Source organism: Saccopteryx bilineata, chromosome 1 (assembly GCF_036850765.1).
Source record: "Saccopteryx bilineata isolate mSacBil1 chromosome 1, mSacBil1_pri_phased_curated, whole genome shotgun sequence".
Lineage (NCBI taxonomy): Eukaryota > Metazoa > Chordata > Mammalia > Chiroptera > Emballonuridae > Saccopteryx > Saccopteryx bilineata.
The window spans coordinates 101044143-101069373 of record NC_089490.1 but is presented as its reverse complement, the minus strand read 5'-3'; the positions used below and the strand labels follow the sequence as shown (position 1 = coordinate 101069373).

Below are 25231 nucleotides of genomic sequence, written 5' to 3'. Positions count from 1 at the left end.
CATATTCCTGAAAGGAAGGAGCCTTAGACCCTTTAACATTTTTACAATACAATAGGGTGATGTTACATATATAATTGGTGCTTTAAAATATTTGTTGAATTAAATAAATGAAAACTATGAAAATTGTTAGAGCTGACTCTCTACTGGGGGTTCACAGAAGTAGAGCTAAAAAGCTTCCTCACTTTAATGTCTGGGGTAATTAAAAAATTTGGACTGATAAAAAAAGAAATAAATAAACAAGCCCTGGCCAGTTGGCTCAGTGGTAGAGCGTAGACCCGGCATGTGGATGTCCTGGGTTCGATTCCCTATGAGGGCACATAGGAGAAGTGCTCATCTGCTTCTCCACCCCTCCCCCTCTCCTTTCTCTCTGTCTCTTCCCCTCCTGCAGCCAAGGATCCATTGGAGCAAGCTGGCCTGCGTGCTGAGGAAGGCTCCATGGCCTCTGCCTCAGGCGCTAGAATGGCTCCAGTTGCAACAGAGCAACACCCCAGATGGGCAGAGCATCGCACCCTGATGGGCATGCCGGGTGGATCCTAGTCAGGCGCATGTGGGAGTCTGTCTCTCTGCCTCCCTGCTTCTCACTTCAGAAAAATACAAAATAAAAAAAAAATCAGAAAAAAAAGAAATAAATGAACAAACAAACAAAATCTCACCAAACTATGAGGCTGGAAACATTTTCTTAAGGGCCAACCTATTGTTTATTGTGACTGCTGTGCTCCCCCTAGCAGTGATAAAATAGTTTATAGATTATTCCCTTACTGTAGATATAAAAGAGGTTCTCTAGGCAGAGCTTCAAAATGGAGTTATACTTATCTACCTATCCCAGAGCTTATTGAAATTCCTCCTAATGATGTTCTGGGTGTCTGACATCACTTGTGTGCCATTAGCAGGACCATTCACTGAGCATGTGACATCTGCCCTTTTCTGCTTCTATTGCTTTAGCTTTTGTGGTGGATGAATGCTGCCACCAAAGCTTGAAACAATGCCACCAGAATTTACCAAAGTGCTCTCAATGCTGCTAATATCCAATGAGGGTACCAAATCTGTTACGAACGGCTGCCAAAAGCTGCTTCAGAGCACAGGGGCTGATGCCTGTGCCCCTGGCTACAATGCCCGGTATCTTCCCATCAAGGGCACTGTGGCCAGTGCCAACTGAATGTTCTGCCAGTGTCACTGAGCATGCTAGTGTAAGCACCATTGCCAACTGCAGGCACCCAATATCGAGGGCACCGGTGGCTGCAACATGGTGCCATCTCTGCCAGCTGATGGGGTTAATAGGGCCAGTTCTGCTGGCTCCTTTTGTCCCCAATGTCCCCAGAATGTTTCGTGATGCAGCTCTTTCACTGAAGCTTTTTCTTCTTAAGCCATGGTTCATGGGAGCTGTGTCAGGGGCCAAAGGGCCAGATGCTGAAATCCATTCAGAATCACCTTTTCCCTCCAACACTTGTCTATTGTCCCTGGATTCCAATCCATGTGCCCTGACCACCTTCTCTGAGCAGAAGCAGAGTCTTCCAAGGTCCTGGATTCCTCACTGAAAACAAACCCATGCAAGACCAGTCCAGCCAGCCATCCAGATATCCCCACAGAGGATAGATGGGCGCAGTTCTGTTCGAGCTGAGAGCAGGCCACCCAGCTGCAGCCATCAAGCTGAAGATTCCCAGTCTGTCTGAGAGTACAGGATATTTTATTTTGTGTTTCAGAAAATTATTGTAAATCTGACCATTTCTCACCACCACCACCCCCGCCCCTACTCTGGCACCCTGGCCAAGCCATATCCTCTTCTCCTGGATGACGTCCAAGGCTAGGAACGGGCTCCTCCTCCCCACCCCTCCCTGTAAACCACTCTCAACACAGCAGCCAGAGTGATTTTGCTAAAACACAAGCCAGATCATGTCACACCTCTATTCAAGTTCATGCACTGATTCCCTATTTCCCTCAAAATAAAAGTCAAAGTCCTTACAAGACTTTAGAATCTTTACTTTATCTGACCCCTGATCCCCTCCCTGACCTGCTCCCCACTCCTCTCTGCCTGCACATGCTGCTCCTAGCCCACTGGCGACCTGGGCATGCCTTGAACAGACACCAGGCTCGCTCCACCCTGAGGTCCTTTGCTCTACCTGGTCCCTCTATTTTGGAATTCTCTCCCCTTAGCTGCCAACATGGCCAATTCAGCATCTTAAAATTTTTTGTTCAATTTTTACCTTCTGAATGAAGCTTTTCCTAACGACCTTATTTAATACTGCACCTTCCTGCCACCTCACTCACACGTACGCGCATGAGCACATGCACGCACACACACACATACACACACGCACACACACACACACACACACTCCAGCACTTCCAAGCCTTCTGAGGCACTCTTATCTTTTTTTTTTTTTTTTTTTTTTTTTTTTTTTTTTTTTTGCAGTATTTATCACCTTTGGACATAATGTCCTTATTTATGATGCTTGTTAATTATTATCTGTCTCCTCCACAAGAATGTGAGCTCCACAAGGACTGGCACCTGTGTCTGTTCTGTTCACTGATGCATCCAGAACAGCACTACAATATAGCAGACATGCTATAAGTATCATATTTGTTGAATGAATGAACAAATGAATGAATAGATAAATAGATTAAGTGGATGGATGGATGGATGGGGTGGAAGCTTCTCATTTTCATAACTCCTTTCCTAACTTTAGGCCACCACATGAATATCTTTCATACTTCCCTACCCAGTCAGAACATACGTTATTCATTTGTAAACTGCTAACCGTGGTTTTTGGTAGATTTATCCGTTTGAAGCACTTCAGTGGGCGATGTTATTATGCACATGCTTGGAAGCTCTGAGAAAGGACTTAGTTTTTAAATATCAAATAAATAGAATTGACATTCAGAGCATTCATTATCTCCTGAAGATTCAAGTCAGAAGAGATTTTTTTTTAGTTAAGACTCATAACTTGCAAACAATTTTCCTGATTGATAAGTAGCACTTGAAGTTTCTGTTTTAAGAGCAAAGCAGTATGCTGTATAACCACTGAACAGCTCCATAAATATCAGAAAACATGTATTGTCAGAAAAAAAATGAGACCCCATGTGTTTTTCTAAAAATAGTGCGCAGGCTGGTGGAGCTTGAAAAAGGTGAATGATACTGAGCGCTCTCGGCACCTTATTCTAGTTGCAACAGATCCTCTTTATCTTCAGTCTGAGCCCTGGTGTCATAAAAGAGCTCTGCGATGAGGAAATGAACCAAAACAAATAGTGATATTTCACAAAGGGCTTTAGGGTCAATATTATCTCAATAAGGATTTTAGAAATGAAAAGATGGTAAAAAAAAAAAAAAAAAGAAAATAAATATGTTGTTGTATTGAATTGTTAAAAGCACCCCTTTTACCAAAAGCTTCAGGGAAACGTAGAGTAAAATCACTCAATGAAATCATCCTACCCCGAGGACCGTGTGTATGTCTTTTCACCCCCACCCCGCACATCTCACCTGACAGGTAACGCCAGGTTCTCGGCTGAGGCTGTAGATAGCAGTTAGTGTGTGCGCACAGGTGAGGATGAAAGACACAGTGCCCAACTGGCCATCTGCACACAGGGCTTGCAAAGCCACAAGCAAAGAGATTGTTTTGGAGTCACAATTGTTGTCGCCGCCGTTTTTTTCTATGGTGATTTATAGAACTTGCGTTGACAGCTTCACTCCTATAACTTGGGGTGAGCCCAGCATCTTTGATCAAAGGGGCACCCCATTTCTTGATGACTGCAGGCAAGCTTAAGTCTGGCCAGTGCTTCTGTTTTGTTCCATGCTGCTGGAGCTTGACTGTCACGTGTTTGAGGACATTTCTTATCTATGCCCTGTTGTCCATTGCTTCCCCGTCAGTTTACTCCGGGTCTAAGGCTTGTGCAAATAAGGGAGACCTCAGGTCCTCTCTGAGAGAGACCTTCATTTGTTTCTTTTATTTATAAAATAGATATCACAGGGCATGAGGAGACAGTGCCTAGTCCAAAGTACTTTACTTTCCTGTTACTCCCTCCCTCAAAAAATGCAGTGCCAAGTAACATCCAGATACCCCGTCTTCACTGTCCCTGCCCTACGCTGGGAGCTGGGAGTTTCCAGTTGTCTGGACCCTCGAGGTACCCGCGTCAGCTGAGGCTCTGTTGGTGGTGGGAAAGAACAAAGAGGTTCCCACTCTTTGCAACTGTGAGTCCATAGTGATATCCAAACACAGTTCTCTTACCTCAGAGGGTTTAGGTTTTCTCCCTATTCTTGTATAGAAATTGTATCCACGACAGAGTCTGATTCTAAACAAAGGGGCTTCAAGAAACAGATTTATACATGATACCTGGCTCCCTCTTTTGCCGCAGATGCCCAGCACAGAGACCTTATCACACCTTGCTTGCCGACAGTAGTCACAGTGTAGTCAGTCATCCTCTCAGTTCCCACAGAAAGGGTGTCATTACACGGACGAGCCGGGGCCTCAGACTTCGTAAAGGGCATTTTCCAAAGATCACCTAAAACCCTCACAAGCAAGATGATGTATGTGAAAACGTTTTGGGGTCTTTAAAGTCTCATCTGGTTATTAAGTAATGTTCTTATCATTAATAGTCCTCTCCATTTTGCAGACACGTCTCTCCCGGCAAAGCCACACTGTGATAGCAGATAGATGATGATGGATAGACTTCTTTCTGGGGCCCCGTGGTCAGGGGATCTGCCTTTCTCTTTTATGCTCAGTCTTTTAAGAGCCACTGTTGAAATAGTACAGCGATGTCTAAGCCCAGGTCTCAGAGCCTGTGTGAGATTTGATCGTCACACTACTTGCTAGACCTGCGTTTGGATGTGGCGGCACACTGCCTGCCAGCACTGCTTGTCCTGGTTTATTTTCAGGGCTGCTGTTAGCCCAAGTCTTGGGTAGCAGCAGGACAGAGCAGAGAAGGCTAGAACAAGGAGAGGAATAGAGGGAGGTACCCGACAATGTCAGCTCTCTGTATTACAAAAGCCATATCAGGGTGTCTGAAAGTATAAAGTGCATCCAGGTGGGGAAAGAGAAGCCACGGTGTATAGCAGCTTTGCAGGCAAGTTGAAGTGGCCGAGCCTGGTACACTGGGGCTGTTGCACAGGTTTACAGAAATGATAGGTTTGTGTGTTTGTATCTGGGAGTGGCATGCCCTGTGGATGGCTGGCCTTGCCCACATGAGGACCTTTACCAGATTCCATACAAGGATCCTGCTGTCACAAGTCCAAGCCAGGGGGCTTCTGGACCCTTCCAGCTGTTTTCACAGAAAGATTACTAACCCCAAAGTTAGCTCCAACTATGCCTTTTGCACTATAACATCCGAGAAAGACAAGCAAAATCCCCAAAGCAAAAGACAAGCCCTCCACCTACCCCAATCTCCATTCCATTCTTAGCCTTTTATTCACTTATGTCTCTGACCTTGCTCAAGCCTCAGTCCTCGTTTCTCACCCCTTTCCATGCCTTTACTGAGTATGCTCTAAAATCTCCCCCCACCCCTTCCCATATGAACTCAAGAGAATAGAGCGCACTTGCTACTTCCCCATCTCTAGCCCACACCTCTGTCCAGCACAGCCTCGCCTGGGGCCCTTCTCAGGTAGGTCCCAGTGATGAATCCGTAGGTCCATGAACACTTCCCCTTCCTCCCTCATCTTATCAGACCTTTCTGCAGCACTTCCTCACTGCCCATCTTACCCTCTTTGAAACTCTAGTTCCGCCCCACTTCTCCTCTTGAGCAACCCTTTCTTGCCCTCCTGGGTATGATTCTTATCTTTTTGCTTATTGGCTGAAAGTGTTGGTTCATCCTATGGCCACCTCTCTTCTCACACTACACAATGACCCTGACAGCCTCATTCATGAATTCAGCTCCCGCTTATGATAAAGTAAGGTCAACACTGGGACTGGTTGAGTGCTTCCCTGTGCCGTGTACCCTGCGAAACTCTGCTTTCATTATTTTCTTGAATACTCTGACAATGCTCAGAGGTAAATATCCTTTTTGTCTCTTATAACCCTAATCAGAAAATGGATGCTTAGGACAGTTGAATAGTTTACTCAGTGTCATACAGCTAATGAAGGGGGGAACCGAAACTCCCACCTGTACTGCTGGTGATCCTAAGTCATGTGTCTTCCCAGACTTCTCCCCCAAATTTAAAGTGCTATTCCACAGACGGCATCATTAATTTCTCATGTCTCACAACTGTTCCTGTCACCTTTGTAGGTGTTCTTTTCTTTATCAGCTAGTAATGCCGCTGTGTACCCAGGGGTGCAAGTTTGAAACTTGAGGCTCTCCAACAGTTTTTTCTCCTATCCTTTGCATCATTGTTACAAGTGATGATGATCTGATTGACAGAAAGATGCCAACACAGTTAAAGAAAATGAAGTTTCTTTAACAGCAATCGGTGTGAAAACTTCTGACCACACAAAGCAGGAGACAGTGCAATGTACTATCAAATAGAAATGCAGCCTTCCTTAAAATATGCTACATAAAATTACCTTATTTTCAATTCCATTTATGTCAAGGGAGAAGCTGAGCTGCTGAAGCAGAGACCTCTGTAATATAGTGGTTTCGGGGCTAGAACATTTGAATTCCACCAAGCATCAAAGAAGATTTCATACCTAACCTTCTCAAACTTTTCCAAAAAATTGAAAGAGAGGCAATGCTTCCTAACTTATACCTGTTAGATGGCTATCATCAAAAAAGATAAGAAATAACAAGCGTTGGAGAGGATAGGGAGGGAAAAGGAACCCTCCTATGCTGTTGATGAGGCTGTAAATTGCTGCAGCCATTATGCAAAACAGTATTGAGATAATAGGATTGCTATATGATCCAGTTATTCCACTTCCGAGTATTTATCCAAAAAACACTAATTTGAAAAGATATATGCAACCTATGTTCATAGTAGCTTCATGTTACAATAGCCAAGATAAGAAAGCAGCCTAAGTCCATTCCAGATGAATGGATAAAGACTATGTGGCATATACATACAATGAATACCACTCAGTCATAAAAAAGATGAAACCTTGCTGTCTGTGACACATGGATGGACCTTAAGGGTATTATGCTAAGTGAAATGAGCCAGATGAAGAAAGATAAATATTATACAATTTCGTTCCTGTGGAATTTAAAAAAAAAAAATGAATGAAGAAAATAAAAACAAACCTATAGATGCCAACAACAGATTGGTGGTGACTGGAGTGGAAGGGGGTGGGGAGAGGACAAAATGGGTAAAAGGGGTCAATTGTATGGTGACAAATGGAAACCATTATAGACCTTTGGTGATAAGCACACTGTAGTGTGTGCAGATGTCAGATTATAATGTACACCTGAAACTTATGTAGTGCCATAAACCAATGTAACCTCAATTTTTGAAAAAGAATAGAACATCTGTTTCTCCCATATAACATTGCTAAAGTGAACAGTATTGGTCTACAAGTTGGTTCTGCTCTAAGCAATTCTAAAAGGACCCAGAATTATCCGTCTGTTGTGCTGTCTTCCCCTAAAGCATAGCTACTCAAAGTAGGGTCAACAAACTGACAGCATTAGCATCACCGGGAAACTGAAGAATCTCAGATCCTCCCTCCAACCTATTTATCTGCAGGTCGACGAGATTCCTATGTGATTATTATGCATTTAAGTTTCAAAAAGCATTTCTGAAACTCAAGGGTATTGTTTTGCCTGGGTGGTCAGAGCTGGGCTGAAACCACTGATGTTCCAGTTCCTGGGAAGACCAGTAAAAGCAACTCTAGAGCAAGGCACCACGTTTTTTAAGTTGAAGGTGACCTGAAAGCTACATGGAACACTTTTGTTAGCATTCCATAAGTTCCAGTGTATTCTCATAGCAGTATCTAGAAGACAAGCTGTAGCATCTTGTCTCCATTTGGGAGACACGAGCCCAGTTAAAGCCCTTCTGTGGTAGAAGAGGAGAGGACAGTTTTTGGTGGACAACAAGAGGTTTCTGTCTCCATTTTATAATACCTTTTATAACTATTTCTACCTATCTAAGCTAATAAAGTATCTATCTAATCCAGGGGTCAGGAACCTTTTTGGCTGAGAGAGCCATGAATGTCACATATTTTAAAATGTAATTCCATGAAAGCCATACAACGACCCATGTACGTTATGCATTATCCAATAAAAATTTGGTGTTGTCCTGGAGGACAGCTGTGATTGGCTCCAGCCACCCGCAACCATGAACATGAGCGGTAGGAAATGAATGAATGGATTGTAATACATGAGAATGTTTTATATTTTTAATGTTATTCTTTTTTTATTAAAGATTTGTCTGCAAGCCAGATGCAGCCATCAAAAGAGCCACATCTGGCCTGACCTGTGGTGGCGCAGTGGGTAAAAGCATCGACCTGGAACACTGAGGTCGCCGGTTCAAAACCCCGGGCTTCCCTGGTCGAGGCACATATGGGAGTTGATGCTTTCTGCTCCTCCCTCCCTTCTCTCTCTCTCTCTCTCTCTCTCTCTCTCTCTCTCTCTCTCTCTCTTTCTCTGTGTGTGTGTGTCTCCTCTCTCTAAAATAAATAAATCTAAAAAAATGTTAAAAAAAAAAAAAAAGAGCCACATCTGGCTCATGAGCCATAGGTTCCCAACCCCTTATCTAATCTGTTACTGGCATTTGGAAGTTCTTTTTCCTCTTGTTCTAATTACCATACTAATGGAATACTGGATCAATAACTTGTGTTGAGAACTACTTTTATTTAATCCCAAGTCTATGGTAATGTAATATCATCTTCTCTTCTGTTTTATTTCCTTCACTAATTTCTTAGTAAACTTATTGGGGTGACATTGGTTAATAAAGTTATATTAATTGGTCATGTAGGTTTCAAGTATACAATTCAATAATACATCATCTGCACATTTCATTGTGTGTTTACCAGCCAAAGTTAAATCTCCTTCTGTCACCATATAGCTGACCCCCTTTAACCTTTACCACCTCTCCCACTCTCCCTGTGGTAAACCACCATACTGTAGCATGTGTCTTTGAGTTTTTGTTTGTATGTTTGCTTATTTGTTCTTTTGTTGTTTTCAGTTTTATATCCCACATAAGAGTGAAATCATATGGTTTTTTACTTTTTCTATATGAGTTAGCATGATAGTCTCAACATCCATCCACATTGACAAAAATGGCAGATTCCTTTCATCTTTTCTTATGGCTGAGTAGTATTCCAATTTGAATCCTTTACCAATATTTATTGCCTTCCTCTTGCAATACCTTCCATATAAGTTATTTCCTGTGTCTGAATATGTAAAGCTCATTTCAGACAGACATAAAGAATGACAGACAGCACATATATGTCCATACCTATATGACAAACCCAGTGTATTTAAAATAAAATTGAGAAAATAAGAGGAAAAAAGGTGTATTGACCATCTAATCTTACAAAAGTATTCTAGATTAGTGATTTTCAAATATATTTTTTTAAATAGAGAAAGCCTTTCTTCTTCTTCTTACCCGTGTAAAACACTTGAAATGTGGGTTACTCTGGTTGAAGTAGATTAGGCAGTGTCAGAGCGTGGGCTGTTCACTGCCCCTTGAAACCGCAGGACTCTGCAGAGCACTATCTTGGGGTCCGTGATCTCTCCCTGCTCTGTCGCCTATGATGTTGACAGTATGACTTCTCTGAGGCCAGACTGGTTTTGAGAGGCTTTTGGAGGAAAGTCGTTACAAATTTTGGGGAGAAAAACAAAATGCCAAGAGCAACAAGGAAGGTGTTTAGTAAAATATATCAAGCCATATAAGTTTTTCCAAGACTGGAGCCGCCTTTGCTGCTATCTTGGATTTCGGTCCCAGCTTAGGTTTTCCCCAGATGTTGGGATTCAACCAGCTGAACCAGACTGCTTTGTTGGGAACCTGTTGAGAAGCCTACTGCCTGCCCACCGCTCTGCCTCAGATTACGGGCTCTGCCCAACTGCCAAGCGTACTCAGCAATACTCCTCGCCTGGAAGGGCCCTGGAGCTGTCTCTGTCTAACCCCGTCCGACCACATGCTCCTGCTGGGAAAATAATTTTATTATTGCTAATTTTTTTTTAATAAATAAATTTTTATTTCAATGGGGTGACATCAATAAATCAGGGTACATATATTCAAAGAAAAGATTTCCAGGTTATCTTGTCATTTAGTTCTGTTGCATACCCATCACCCAAAGAGAGATCGTCCTCCGTCACCCTCTATCCAGTTTTCTTTGTACCCCTCCCCCTCCCCCTCCTCCTCTCCCCCCACCCCCCATAACCACCACACTCCTGTCCATGTCTCTTAGTCTTGCTTTTATGTCCCACCAATGTATGGAATCCTGCAGTTCTTGTTTTTTTCTGATTCACTTATTTCACTCCGCATAATGTTATCAAGATTCCACCATTCTGCTGTAAGTGATCCGATGTCATCATTTCTTCTAGCTGAATAATATACCATGGTGTATATGTGCCCCGTCTTCTTTATCCAGTCTTCTTTTTTTTTTTTTTACAGTGATTAAAAGCCTTAAAGCAAACTCTTGGCCAATACAGCAAGAATCCATAAAAGAGTAGTGTCCTTAACATGTTCACCAAGTCCAAATTGGCCCATCACCATGCCAAATCCCTGAAAAATGCAACCCAACCACAGTTCAGTCTGTTAGGAGCTGTCACAGGGAGCAGGAGTCCAGGAAAAGTCCACATCCAGGAAAAGCCCGCATGGCACTGGAATTGTTGTCACCATTCTATACTTTGCAGCCCATGTCCAAGTCCCATTGACCGCTGCTTCTAGCTGGTAATGGTTCAGGTAGACTGGAAAAGCCATTTGCAGCATGCATGGATATGGAGCTTCTGTTCTCCTCTGCCTGGAGAGATGAGACCAGGTTGCCTTTCCCTGGAGCTCTGCAATTGTGGCATAGTAAAGAAAACCTTGGGATATACTAAGCTGGGTGGCAAAGGTAGATTCATAATAGAAGTTGGCAAAAGGGGGAAGGAGAGCTCTAAATTAGGAGTAGGTCCCAGCCTGAAATATGAGTGGGGCATTGAGGTAGGAGCGATAAAGGAAACACTATATATTAAGCAAAGCAGCAGAAAATAGGACTATCAACACCCACAACAAGATCTTTGAGGGAAGGATAAAAAACCTGACTATTCAGGCAAAACATAGTTAAGTGGCCCTTGTGCAAATGAGATCAGTTTACCTGCTTCTTGGAAGAAATACCCTAGGCTCGTCCACAGTGTCATAGATGGGGCCAACGGCCCTGGGCACCTTCAGCCTTCAGTGGCAAACCCCAGCTTTCTGGGCAAGGTTAGGTCATAGGTGGCTGGAGCAGGGCTGGAAGAGACTGAATTCTCCCTTAGAGGAGCGAGGGGGAAGCCTACCTTCCAATGTCCCTGTTTCCTCACAGCAGAGTATTATTGCTAATTTGAAAAAACAATCAAGGCCCTGGCCGGTTGGCTCAAGTGATAGAGCGTCGGCCTTGGCGTGCAGGAGTCCCGGGTTCGATTCCCGGCCAGGGCACACAGGAGAAGCGCCCATCTGCTTCTCCACCCCTCCCCCTCTCCTTCCTCTCTGTCTCTCTCTTCCCCTCCTGCAGCCAAGGCTCCATTGGAGCAAAGTTTGCTGGGGCACTGAGGATGACTCCGTGGCCTCTGCCTCAGGCGCTAAAATGGCTCTGGTTGCAACAGAGCGACGCCCCAGATGGGCAGAGCGTCGCCCCTGGTGGGCATGCCGGGTGGATCCCAGTCGGGCGCATGCAAGAGTCTGTCTGACTGCCTCCCCATTTCCAAATTCAGAAAAATACAAAAAAAAAAAAAAAAAAAGCAATCATAGTTCTGAAGACGTTTCAAAGAAGTGTAGAGGCCATGGGACCTTTAGCCTCAATGTCCTATTTTGTAATTTTTTAAAGAGTTTTGTCTCTTTGGGAGAGCTTTTTAAAAAATTTTTTACTTTATTAATCAACCTGACACTAATTTGATAATAATATAGAAAGTATAGAATTATAAAAGATTGAAGAATCATAAAGGAACTCTTAGATCATGGGTCCAAAACCTTCATTTTACAGATGAAAACACTGAAGCTTATAGAGAGGGAAAGTAACTTGCCCGTCAGAGTCAAGACTGCTGGACTGTGGAAACAGTGCCCACTGCATTTGTTTGTTTGTTTGGTATCTTTGCGAAGTGAGAAGCGGGAGGAGGCAAACAGACAGACTCCTGCATGCGCCCGACTGGGACAATGCTCTGCCCATCTGGGGTCTTGCTCTACTGTGACCAGAGCCATTCTAGCACCTGAGGTGGAGGCCATGGAGCCATCCTCACCAGTGCCCGGGCCAACTTTGCTTCAATGGAGCCTTGGCTGCAGGAGGGGAAGAGAGAGATAGAGAGAAGGGAAGGAAAGGGGGAAGGGTGGAGAAGCAGATGGGCGCCTCTCCTGTGTGCCCTGGCCAAAAATCGAACCCGGGACTTCCACACGCCAGGCTGACGCTCTACCACTGAGCCAACCGGCCAGGGCCTCCAGTGCATTTAATAATGCAACGTTCTACCTGGAATTGGTTCTTGCTTTGTAATAGTTTTACTCAGTTGTAAACATTAATGTGAGGCCATTAAAATAGACCCTATTTTCATAATCTGTTGTATAAAACACAAATCACCCCCCAGAATAGATGCTATGCTGCTAAAATTAATTTCTCACTTTATCTTAGTATGTTTATTGAATCACTTAACTTAATAAACATTTGGCAAATGACTCCTATGTGTGAGATGCTTTGCTGGGCACCTAAGAGGCTACAAAGATGCTAAGAATTTTCTTCTTCACCCAGGGGCTGACAGTCTGATGAAGAAGATAGATACTCACATCTCTATAATAAAAAGCAGACTTTCATGTTGCTAGAATAGGATGATATGCAAAATGCTACAGAAATCTAGCAGAAGGTATGATTAACTTTGAGTTAGGTGTGAAGGTAGCATTGAAGAAGGCTTCACAAAAGAAGTAATATTTAAACAGAATCTTTTAAGAAATGGATAGAATTTCCACAGTAGAACAGGGGAAATAGCGTTCCCAGCAGAGGGAATGCCGTGAGCAAAGGTATGGAGGTACACTAGCTATGCAATGGATTGTGCCCCAACAATCATACTGAATTCCAATAAAGAATTGCTTAGTTTAGGATTAGTAAGGATGCAATATGTAGATGTTTACTAAATGATAGGTAGCTTGGGAAGGATGTCAACTTTAACTAAGATTACCATCTCTAGTCTTTCTCTGGAAATGCTTTTGCCAATGGATTCATAAATTGAAGGGTTTGGATTATTTTCTGTGTCTACCTGGCTAGACCACAATACACTGCTGTTTGGTCACACACTAATCTTGATGTTGCTGTGAAGGTTTTTTTTATTAAGATGAAATTAACATTTATATCAGTAGACTTTGAATAAAGCAGTTTAACCTCCATAATGTAGGTGAACCTCATTCAACCAGTTGAAGACTTTAAAATAAAACAGCTGAGGCTCTCCGAAGAAAGGGGAATTCTGCCTCCAGATCGCCCTTAGACTTGAGCCACAACATCAGTCCTTCCCTGGGTCTCCAACCTACCAGCCTGCCCTGCAGATGGCAGACTTGCCAGACCCCACAACTGTATGAGCAAATTTTTTAAAGTAAGTCTAGATACATCTGTACATAGATAGATACATTGGTACATAGGTGTGTGTGTCCCATTGGTTGTGTTTCTCTGGAGAACTGGGTCAAAGGGTTTAAAAGCAAGGAGCAACTCTATTAGTCAGTTTTCCCCTACATATCAAAATTTCAGTGGTTTAAAATATAGCAACAAAATATATATATGCACATTTATTTATTTTTCTTACTCATGGGTCCATGCGTCAGCTGTGGTTCAGGTAATTTAAGTTGAACTTGCCTGGTCTTCATTGAACTGGGGTAGATGCCAAGCTTTGGATCAGATTTAAGTTTGCCCTCAAGTCTTCATCTTTCTCCTAGGACCAGCAGTTATGCAGCTACTCAGAACTTACTATTCTTGTGGTAGAGCCTAAGAATACAAAAGGATGAGTAGATCATGGGGGCACAGAGGCCTCATCTACATGTGCCACACTGACACTTCCACTTGTTCCCTTGGTCAAGCAAGTACATGGCCAACATCAACAAGGTGGAGAACTTACTCCAGCCACCCATGGGATACAATGCAGATACCTTGGCAAAGAGTGAGAGGCATACTTCTAATATGAGAAGAAAGCAGAGAATTGAGAACAACTCAGTCTACTTGAGTGACCTTGTTAGGTATATTTCTGAAAAACTGTTAGCTGGGGGGAGGAGGAACATAAAGAAGTGAATAGACATAAACCTTTTCTAAGACAAGATGGAAGACGAAGGGAATGAGGGAAGGAGGAAAGGATGGGAGAGGAAAGAAGAGTTTGGGTTAGAACTTGAAAGACTAGCAAAAGGATTCATTATTTTAAAATAAGCATGGGTCTAATTTAAAGCAGTGGAGAGAGAAGAGAACTAAGAGTTATTGAAGACCTAATATATTCAAAGCACTCTGCTAGTGCATATTGATGAATACCTTATATCATAGAATTCTTACAACACTTGAAGGTAGACACTACTGTCAGAATCCAAAGTCCGTTTTTGAAGGAGAGAACTGAATTGAGAGATATTTTGGATATCAAATTGGTAAGACTAATTGGCCTAATTAGATATGATGGTAAAATGGAAAGAGGAACGTAAGACGACTCCTAAGCTTCCGCGTGGTCAATGGCGGGATAGCTCCTCATTAACTGAGATGGGAACCACGGACGGAGGGCCAGTTGTGAGCTGAAGGAGATGAATTTGCTTTTGACTTGTGTTGGTGACAGCTATAAGACATCTATGTGAGATAGCCTACAAATGATTGGAAATTTGTGTCCTACAGCAGAAAAGGGGGAAATCCAGTCCTGGGGAAATATTTTGGAAATAAAGGCAAAAGCATTCCAGACATGGAAAACGAGATTAGCAAAGATATACCGTAAATGTGCCTTGCACAGTTCATGTTCATGAAACAGCTAGTCAGTTAACATGGGGTTTAGATATACATGTGTCTGATCGTGTGTCTTAGGCTGCACATAGCAGGGTAGTGTGAGATTAGGCTAAAAAGATGAGTCTATGCCCGATCACAACCACCTGAGTAAGATATTTGGGCTTTTATCAAAGAGGAACCACTCTAGCTTTCTGTGCAAAGTTTGACTTCAGAGCCTGGATTTTGGAAGACTGATGGAGCAGCAAGATACAAGCTGGCCCAGAGGTGGGAGGCCAGGTGGAAGGCTATTGCATTCGCTTTTGTAAATGCTAATGAGAACCTAAACAGGGTAGTGACAGTAGGCACAGAAATGAAGAAACAGATGGGAGAACTGCTTTGGAAGGAATTGTGTAGCACAGTAATCATTCTGCATATCATTAAATACGTGTTGAGTTAATTCTGTAACTTCATACGGCTCTCATGGTTTCCTCTCTTCAGGTATGCAGAGCTTTTATAATTTACTGGTCATCTGTTTGTATGTTTTTTAATTAAGTGTTATAATTTCCATGTGGGAGAGACTGTAACTGTTTTGTTCTCTACTCTTTCTACAACATTCATCAGAATAGGCCCTGACTAAAACCAAGTATGTGGATGAGAGCTGGCCCTGTACCTATCAGCATACCCATTTCCAGGTTCTCTTCCTCGCTCTCTGTCCTGCACCTGTCTTTCACAGTTCCAGCAAATGCTTCCCTCCCTCTCACCTCCTTAAGGACAGCCTTGGAGAACTTGCCTCGTGGAAGTAATCAGATTACTGAGCAGTCTGCATTGCAGAAGACACTGATGTGATTTTTTTTCTAACCTTACCATTAATTAGACTCAATTTATTCTCTCAATTAATTGTTAATATTATCTCAAACATACGCAATAACTTTTCAGTCATGTGAAATATTGAGAGTTCAGTGCCAATCAGTTGAAGCCTCCAGTTTTATCTTCATTGCCCCCACACCCAAGTTTAGGTTTTCCCTGGGGAACTAGCACCTCTCTCTTTTTACTCTAAAATCCCTGGCACTGGGCAAGAAGCAGGGATTGGTAGGAAGGCAAACATGTTAATACTCTTTTAGGCTTGCTTTGCAGAGCTCTGGTGGGTATTCTGACCCCTGCTCTTTGGCTAATAGACCATCAACAACCTCTCTGCAGCAAGTGGACACTGATTGCTCCCCCAAAGGAGTGATGTGTCACTTGGGATGACCTATGGGAACCTCACTGCAAGTTCTCTGGTATGAGATCTCTGACTCTGCCCCAACTGGATCCATCAGGACTCCTTAAGTCTGTCTCCAGTATCCAATGCTGGGATGGTCAGGTTCTGGAAAGGCTAACAGCAAGACCTCCCTGCCAGCTGTTCATTTCAACTCCAGGGAGTTTTCCTTCCTTCCTTCTCTTTCACCAGTTATTTCCTTATGTCAGCTGGGACAGACAGGGAGTTTGGGGGGCTGGGGTGATTGCTCGTTAGCAAAGTAGGTTCAACCACCTCTTACTAAGTCCTGGAGAATGCACTTAGCCCCATATTTTTGTACCTGTCTATAGAATCTGAAGGTACTTCCTACCTTTGAGCCTCTGCTTTGAGTCCTATTCCCCAAGTTTTACACACACATAGCACCTGGTAATTTGGGAATGCCACTAAACTTTATTTTGCAAACCCTGAGTTGTTATTTATATTTGTAGTTACTGTATAATAAACACTGAACACAGTCTTATGTGAACAAACATTGAATGAGTAGCTAAAATGGGTTAGCCAATGTAAAAGTGATATGCAAAAGCCTGATGCTGTTTAGACTCTCATGCAAGTAGTAAATGACACTGTAACTTTAAAATAGAGGAATAGGGAGTGAAACAATGGGAGAAGAGGAAAGGAGAAAAAGTAACTTTAAAATGAAGGTGTAGGGAGAATCTTAAAAATCAGAACACCACATAGTGACAGAAAGCCTACATGGTTAAGATTAAAATTTGAATCCCTGATGCCTAGGCTAATCTCTTCTCTGCTCACAAATCAGGATCATATAGATTTCCATTAATATTTATCTCCTCGAATCTGAAGGAAGAGGAAAACTATTTTGTATTGTGCCCTGTGTTGCTGTCCCCACCATGAATTTCACTGAAGGATCACATCAGACTGACGGGGGACCAAACGTCCTTAATAACGGAAGTGGGAGTCACACAGTGCGGCTTGCAAAGCAGCACAAGCCTTAGAAGCGAGTTCCTTCAATAAACAAGAGCCACCAATTCAACTAACATTTCAAATAAAAGCTAAAAGGACCAGAATAATTCATACAGAATTTTAAACCCTGAAGTTTCTCTTGCTTAAATTAATTTCATGCTCCAATTTAAACTCAGAAACATTATGTTGCTATCACACGTCTTTGTTCTCCTAAAGTAAAAAAATAAAATAAAATAAAATAAAAATCCATATATAGCTGACAAAAAATAGGAACTTGGCTGCCAGCAAGTTCTCTATTCATGACTAACGTACTGTGGAGTCGATGCAGAACACATGGTCTTGAAACAAGCTAAAAGCCTTGCATTACTGGCTTAACAGCAGTATGTTTCTCCAGCGTGTTTGCACGACCTACAATACATGTCTTGCATAAGGATAAATTCCCTTGGCTGTTTAAGTCAAATCATGCAGTGTTTTTGCATCCTTTGATGTTGTGCATATGAGACTTATCATCTACAGTTTGGGAGTGCAGTCCCTTGTGCCTTTGGCATTGAATTTCACACTGCTTGACTGACATCATTTTCCATTCCATCCCACAGAATGCCAATAGTGTCTATAACAGAAGTTTGACATATTTAGTTCTCTCAAATACAGTCTTGATGTAGAAGCTAAATTGGAAAAAAAGAAAAGAATTGGGTGTGTTTTTGAAAACAAATTCAGTGTGAAAATTATTAATGAATTAGAATTGTGCATGAAGTGTTTTATTTTTTCTCATTTCCTTATCCGGAAAGATCTCTTGCTTCATATGAGATAAAGTTCCAAGTGGCAAGATGTGTTCTGCTTTTGGAACACAAGGCGTACAGATTAAATTAATCCTAATTCACATTTCTTAATTACAGATGAGACCCATTGGCCATGATGGCTACCATCCCACCTCTGTCGCGGAGTGGCTGGATTCCATTGAACTAGGTGACTACACCAAAGCCTTTCTGATTAATGGCTACACATCAATGGACCTGTTGAAAAAGATCTGGGAAGTTGAACTTATTAATGTAAGTTGCTCTCTTAAGAACACCGTAGTCATTCAACTCTTGATAAATGAAATTCGAATAGAAAATGGATCATTTTTTTCTCTTTGTGTTTGGACATCCGGGGATTTACAGATATGCTTTCTGTTTTCATTTATGTCTCTCTTGGCTCCATCAAGCTCCACGGTCACTGTCCTTTCAAGTTTGGGGCCTGGGGGACTGAAAGGACTCTCAGAGTGTTTTTGCATTACCTAAAAATTCCTGCCAAGCACTTTTGGATTTTATAGTTTAGGAAATTTTGTCGCTTTAGGGTATGGATGTGATAAAAAAAAAAATAGGCTCTATTTTGATCTTTGTTCATATTCATAGCTAAAGATGGACGTTATCATTCTTAGTTGTCTGCTATGCTTCCTTGTCTCTACTCATTAATTGCATAGACAGACCCTATACTTAAAGAGGCTGCTTTAGTTCTTACTAAATAGGCTGCTGTGATGTCCAAAATTTTATTTTCCACAGCTTCTATCTAATCTCATCTCCATTTTATTCATACACACAGTACAGATTCTCTATAAAAAACAGGCCAACGTATGTGTTCAAGTCCAAAGAGATCAACTTGATGCACACAGATAATTTTGTAACTGACACTTTTCTCATTTCACTTTGCCTGCTCCTCTGTTCCTAATGGAATGCAGGAGTGAGAGAGATGAAAAGATAATATGTAATGATCGTGTCTTTGCCTTATAGTTGGCATCACAAAGGTTTCTTGTTAAAAGTGGGCAAGGGATCATCTAATCTTTTGGAGAATTTCTTAGATCTCTGTTCTATATACTAATCACTAAAACAGTATTTGTAAGGCAGGTCAATCCCTGCTAGCTCAGAAGCACCCCGTTCTCTCCTTCGTCTCCAAGCCCAGTCTCTACGTAACCCGTCATTCGTTATCTGAAGCAATGGTCATTAGCAGTAACTAATTACTATTTGATCTTAAATATCTGTCTTAAAAGTAATACCTTTTCTGCAACATCTCCTTAAAACTGTTCTTTAATCAACCAAACACTTTCAATGGGCGAATTCTTGGCTCCTTCTATTTTGCCACCATCCGCTCTTAGCGTTCCGTGCTGGTCCCCTCACAAAGGCAATTGCTATTTCAGAAGGGACTTACTGTCTAGAAGCCTCTGATTGCCTTTGCTCTGTGGGGCGATGGAACTAGCTGAAGCGTGTTGCTCTTTGATCGCCTCAAGCAGATGTCAGCTGCCCACTGAGAAGTCGATGCTCATCTTACTGCTACTCTTGGCCATTTGTTAAAGGGGTACCTTCCATAGATCAAACAAGCACGCTGCCGATTGGGTTGCATTCCAGCCAGTGATATAATTGACAAATATCTCTCTGTGACATCTTCAGAATAATACCGCTTTATTGCTCCCCACTGAAGAACAAATATGATAGATAGCACATGAGTCTGTCACCCGACTGGCATTGGCAGCAATTCCTCATTGAAAAAGATGAATTCCAATAAAACTCTGTTACAAAATGTCTGAAGCAAGTATCATTGGAGTAAGACTGTATTCTCTCAAAATCCAAATGCTGAGATTGCTGCTTTAGACCCACACCTTCCCGAAGGCTGTGGGCACCAGCAGCCTACAGATCCCTGTTCAGTCCCTGTGGTCGGGCCTTGTGGACAGCTGTATGGTCAGAAGGTTCACAGCCAGGGCTCAGGGACTGACTCACCACCACCACTCGCAGGCCAGCTAGCCTTGAGTTGAGACAAGATAGCCTTTTCTTGCTACAGTGGTTCCTTAAAGGTTTTCCCTTTAGCGATGTTTGCTATAATGCAGTCTGGCTTCACTCTGGAGAGCAGAAGTGCCAGTCACAAACATTGTCTCAGAATTGGAAAGCAGAGTCACTGTGTTTTAGACCTTGAGGCCTGATCCCTCTGGCCTGGATTGCAACCTCTGCATCTCACACCAACCTCTTCCCTTATTTAGTTAATTTACTGTCCTTAAACTGGTAAAATGTCAAGTTCCTTGTGACATCTTTACGGGCAAGATCACACTCTTGAAGAGGAGGCTTTGCAAGTCATTTAACTCAGTGGATATATTTGTTATGGACAAAAACTAATCTGTACCTTCATCCTTATAAGTCAGAGAACAGGATGTTTGTGTCCATTAGAGCTGCTGTAAGAGCTGTTCATTTGATGGTCTGTGGTTATTGGGTATTTATTTATTTATTTATTTATTTATTTATTTATTTATTTATTTTAATCTTCTAAAAGCTTTATTGTTTATCTTTCACATTTAGATGTATAGTTCACCTGAAATTTATTTTTGCATATGGTAATTCTTTTGTTTTTCTTTTCATTGAATTTATTGGGGTGACACTGGTTAACAGAATTATACAAGTTTCAGGTGCACAATTTTACAACACATCATCTATACCTGTATTGTGTGTTCACCACCCCAAATCAAGTCAGTTTTTAAAGAAAGAAAGGCACAATATGTGTGTACCTTCTGGTTTACAAAGTTTTTGACTGGTCTCAAAGTCAAGACTTTTCTTTATCCCAACCAATAAAGGAAGATATCCAAATATAAGGTGTGGGGCCAGAGGCCGCTGCTGTGTGGCCATGCACATGCAGGTTCCCATTGGATTCAGACAGTAAAGAACAGTGGACCCAAAAAATGGTGGGCCATCCCTTTATTAAAGTCTCACACCAGCTGATGAGCAAACACACAGGGAAGACCTCTTCCCTCTCTTTCAGTGGCTCTCAAAGCCCTGACACAGTCTCCAGTTCCACAACCAGGAGAATCTTCTCCAGTTTCTCCTAGAATCAAAGGCCCCCACAAGCCTCAGTAGGGCTCCCAAAGCCCCTCAGCTCTGGTTCCCATCTGCACACCTTCTCCTTCCTGCCAACATGGCTTCTCTCTCCTTCTCCTTCTCCTTCTCCTTCTCCTTCTCCTTCTCCTTCTCCTTCTCCTTCTCTCTCTGCAAAACTGGCTTCTTCAGCACTCTGCATTCTCTCTGCTCTCTCACTCTGCAAACATGGCTTTTTTCTGTTTCTTCTCTTTTCAAAAGTTTCTGGCATAAGCCCTGGCCGGTTGGCTCAGCGGTAGAGCGTCAGCCTGGCGTGCAGGGGACCCAAGTTCGATTCCCGGCCAGGGCACATAGGAGAAGCGTCCATTTGCTTCTCCACCCCCCCCTTCCTCTCTGTCTCTATCTTCCCCTCCCGCAGCCAAGCCTCCATTGGAGCAAAGATGGCCCGGGCGCTTGGGATGGCTCCTTGGCCTCTGCCCCAGGCACTAGAGTGGCTCTGGTCTCGGCAGAGCGATGCCCCAGAGGGGCAGAGCATCGCCCCCTGGTGGGCAGAGCATCGCCCCCTGGTGGGCATGCCGGGTGGATCCCGGTCGGGCGCATGCGGGAGTCTGTCTGACTGTCTCTCCCCGTTTCCAGCTTCAGAAAAATACAAAAAAAAAAAAAAAAAAGTTTCTGGCACAAAAAAACCTCTCCTCCAGAAAATATTAGCAAAACAATGGCCCTTCCCAAGCAGGAAGGTAATTTGCGATTTCACAGACCACATATGCCTGGTGCTGCCCAGCCCCTAATGCAAACTATAAGCGAGCAAACATAAAAATCATATTTTACAAACTTCTCTGACCAACATACGGTAACATCGTATATAATATATGGGCCCAGTAATTCTATATTAAGCCATAGTTTGTGTTTTCTTGCCTACAGTGAATGTGCAGTCACCTTGAGCTAGAGCAACACTTAGTAGGAAAAATCAATACAAATCCTGAATTTTGTTAATGACTGGCTAGTTTCAAGGAAACGGCATGGCTCCAATAACTGTTGTTCTGTGTAAACTGAAGTGCAAGTGCTGACTGTCTTTGATACAGCGGTCCCCCGGAGGAGGGTCAGGAAGCAGCAGGTGAAGCGGGGGCTGGCTGTTGGTACAGGGGGTCCTTGGGTTATGACACAGTTCCGTTCCTACTACAGCGACGTAACCTGGATTTTGGTGTAAGTCGAAACACACCCTAGCCTAACACACACGGAACACTTGTACTTTTAACTGTTCAACATGGCATAGGTAAGCACGCTGGAGGGCACCAGCTCCCTCACTCATACACCGAGTTACTGAGCATTCTCCCACCACAGGCAGCCAAGCCGGTTCACCCCCATAGTCTGTCAGTGCAGGGCTCGCAGTGTAAGCCAAAACACTCACCTTCGGTTGTTTGAAGTTTTTATGGGAGTGAACGTCGGATGTCGGGGCTGTCATAGCCCGAGGACCCCTGTATGAGTGAAAGGAACGTCAGCATCACTCAGTAGTGCTGATTAAGCCTCCAGTTCCACATGGGGTTACACTTGATGCCTGACACATAGTACAGTCTTGGTGAGTGTAGTAAATTTATTCAAAGTATTTTCATGATAAAATGAAAACCATACAAAGCTGTGATTTTAAAAAAGTACACATACGTTTGAAATTGTAATCTTTCAAAAAGTGTCCAAAGAGCTTCCTATTGGTGGAGTACATTATATCCTTTGAAAAACAAGGTTATTTGAGTAATCTAATAAGAATTTTAGTTACAAAGCTGCACAAGTATAGGGGTGAAGGAGAGCGGTAGAAACCTCATATCTTGCCCTGGCCAGTTGGCCTGGCGTGCGGGGGACCCGGGTTCGATTCCCGGCCAGGGCACATAGGAGAAGCGCCCATTTGCTTCTCCACCCCCCCCCCCTCCTTCCTCTCTGTCTCTCTCTTCCCCTCCCACAGCCAAGGCTCCATTGGAGCAAAGATGGCCCGGGTGCTGGGGATGGCTCCTTGGCCTCTGCCCCAGGCGCTAGAGTGGCTCTGGTCACAGCAGAACGACGCCCCAGAGGGGCAGAGCATCACCCCCTGGTGGACAGAGCGTCGCCCCTGGTGGGCGTGCCGGGTGGATCCCAGTCGGGCGCATGCGGGAGTCTGTCTGACTGTCTCTCCCTGTTTCCAGCTTAAGAAAAATACAAAAAAAGAAAAAGAAAAAGAAACCTCATATCTTAATACCAGCATTGTCAGCAGGGGAAATAAAGCATAGGGGAACTGTGAAGACATCGGGGATTGCCCATTCAACAATCCCGTGTGTATCTAGACGTAGAGGATGACAGCTAAGCCAATCCTTGCTCCCTTTATTCCCTAAGCCGCGCTTTATATTCAGAAACCGATGTTTCTGTCTGCCTCTCTATTTTGTCCCTGTGTCTGCAACTGTCATTAATAACATCATTAACATCACTTTGCCTTGATATTTTAGTATTCAAATATTAATACAGTGTGTCTGTAAAGTCATGGTGCACTTTTGACCGGTCACAGGAAAGCAACAAAAGAGGATAGAAATGTGAAATCTGCACCAAATAAAAGGAAAACTCTCCAAGTTTCATACCTATTCAGTGTAGTTCGATGTGGGCTCACACACAGATTTTTTAGGGCTCCTTAGGTAGCTATCCCGTATAGCCTCTACAGACATCACGGACTGATGGCCTACCAGAATGGGGTTTCTCCACCAAACTGCTGGTTTCCTTCAACTGCTTATCCCACCGGGTAATGTTATTCCTATGTGGTGGCGCTTCATTATAAACGCGCCGATATTCACGTTGCACTTTGGTCACGGATTCAAATTTAGCAAGCTACAGAACACACTGAACTTTCCTCTGTACCATCCACATCTTGACTAGCATGGCCGTGGGCTGCTCCACTGTATACACGGTGTTACGTCATCATCTGCGCATCCGCACATGCTGCCACATCATCCTACAGAAACTGGGAGAGTTTTCCTTTTATTTGGTGCAGATTTCACATTTTTATCATCTTTTGTTGCTTTCCTGTGACCGGTCAAAAGTGCACCATGACTTTACAGACACACTGTATGTTAGGAGAGATTGTCAGGCAGATTTTTCCCTCTGCAAATGCTAGCTGGATGAAACTCTAGCTTGATGATAGTCCTCTGCAAGGGCTCGTTAAGGGAATTGAAGACGAGTTAACAGTGCATAAGTACATCAATGTTTTTAAATCAGAAGAATTTGCAGGCCTTGCATGTGGTGTTACTAAATTTGCACAACAGTTTCTACTGCTGTTGACAAGCTCAACAGCCCTGCGTGGGGGAAATTTTAGATAAAAGGGCTACATATTTCCTCCATAAAATATGTATGGGTAATTATTAAATCTCACAAAACTATCCACTTTCTAGATGAAAACCATATTGCAATAATGAAAAACAGTGTAAATTTATTCTACCGCTGTGTACCCACTATGGGACTTTTGGTAAGACCAAATAAATTTAAACGCTGTCCAATTCATTAATCTGTGAATCTCAGTGTAGAACAAACGTACCGTTAATTTCTTCTCCGTGGATTTACCACGGAAATAATTCTAGTTTAGGCTTATCATCTCCCATAGTATTGAAGGTAAACATATACATTGACTGAACGGAATAAAGTTCAGGCTTCACTGCATTCTTGAATCTCTGCTCGTCAGTACAAAAATAGCTGTAAAAATCTAACTGCAGTGATTGTGTTTTAAATACTTTGGGGTAGAAACAAATAAAATAATTAAGATGGTGATATCCGTGCGTTCCATGAAAATCATTCGAACTTATTTTGCAACAGTAAATTACTTAGAAGATCTTCTGCTCCTTGCCTAATAGCTGCTGAAATTCTGTTTGCCTCACTCTTTTGTTTAGGACTGTCAGATTTCTTCTCTTTTCCTTCGCAATGTTGTTGATTTAATTTCCACCTTTCCAGTGGAAATATTGTGATAATCTAATTAATCACTTGGAGAGGTACTGAGAAATTTTCAAAGGAAACATTCTCCTGTTGCATTAAATCTGTAATTGTGTGACTTGATTTGCATAAGAGCTATAGAAATATAGTCCTATCAGTATCAAATTTAGACTCATTAGTTGCTTTGATGTTTTTGCTTTATGGTCAGCGTTATAAACTGGCACTCCTATGTACTCTACCCTCAGCACTGTAATGGCAATAAGATTTACTCCCTAAGTCTTTTCTGCATTGTGTATGTGAGTGTG

The 25231-nt window shown here is 42.8% G+C and overlaps 1 protein-coding gene across 7 annotated transcripts in view; it reads left to right on the top strand.

Moving 5' to 3' along the window:
* The window catches only part of ANKS1B (ankyrin repeat and sterile alpha motif domain containing 1B), a 1089048-nt gene that overhangs the window by 774867 nt on the left and 288950 nt on the right, over window positions 1-25231 (top strand). For all 7 annotated transcript variants that reach the window (XM_066262341.1, XM_066262329.1, XM_066262320.1 and 4 more), the window contains one exon: window positions 18060-18212. In XM_066262341.1, the coding sequence (XP_066118438.1) occupies window positions 18060-18212 (153 nt within the window). The remainder of the gene's footprint in view (window positions 1-18059; window positions 18213-25231) is intronic.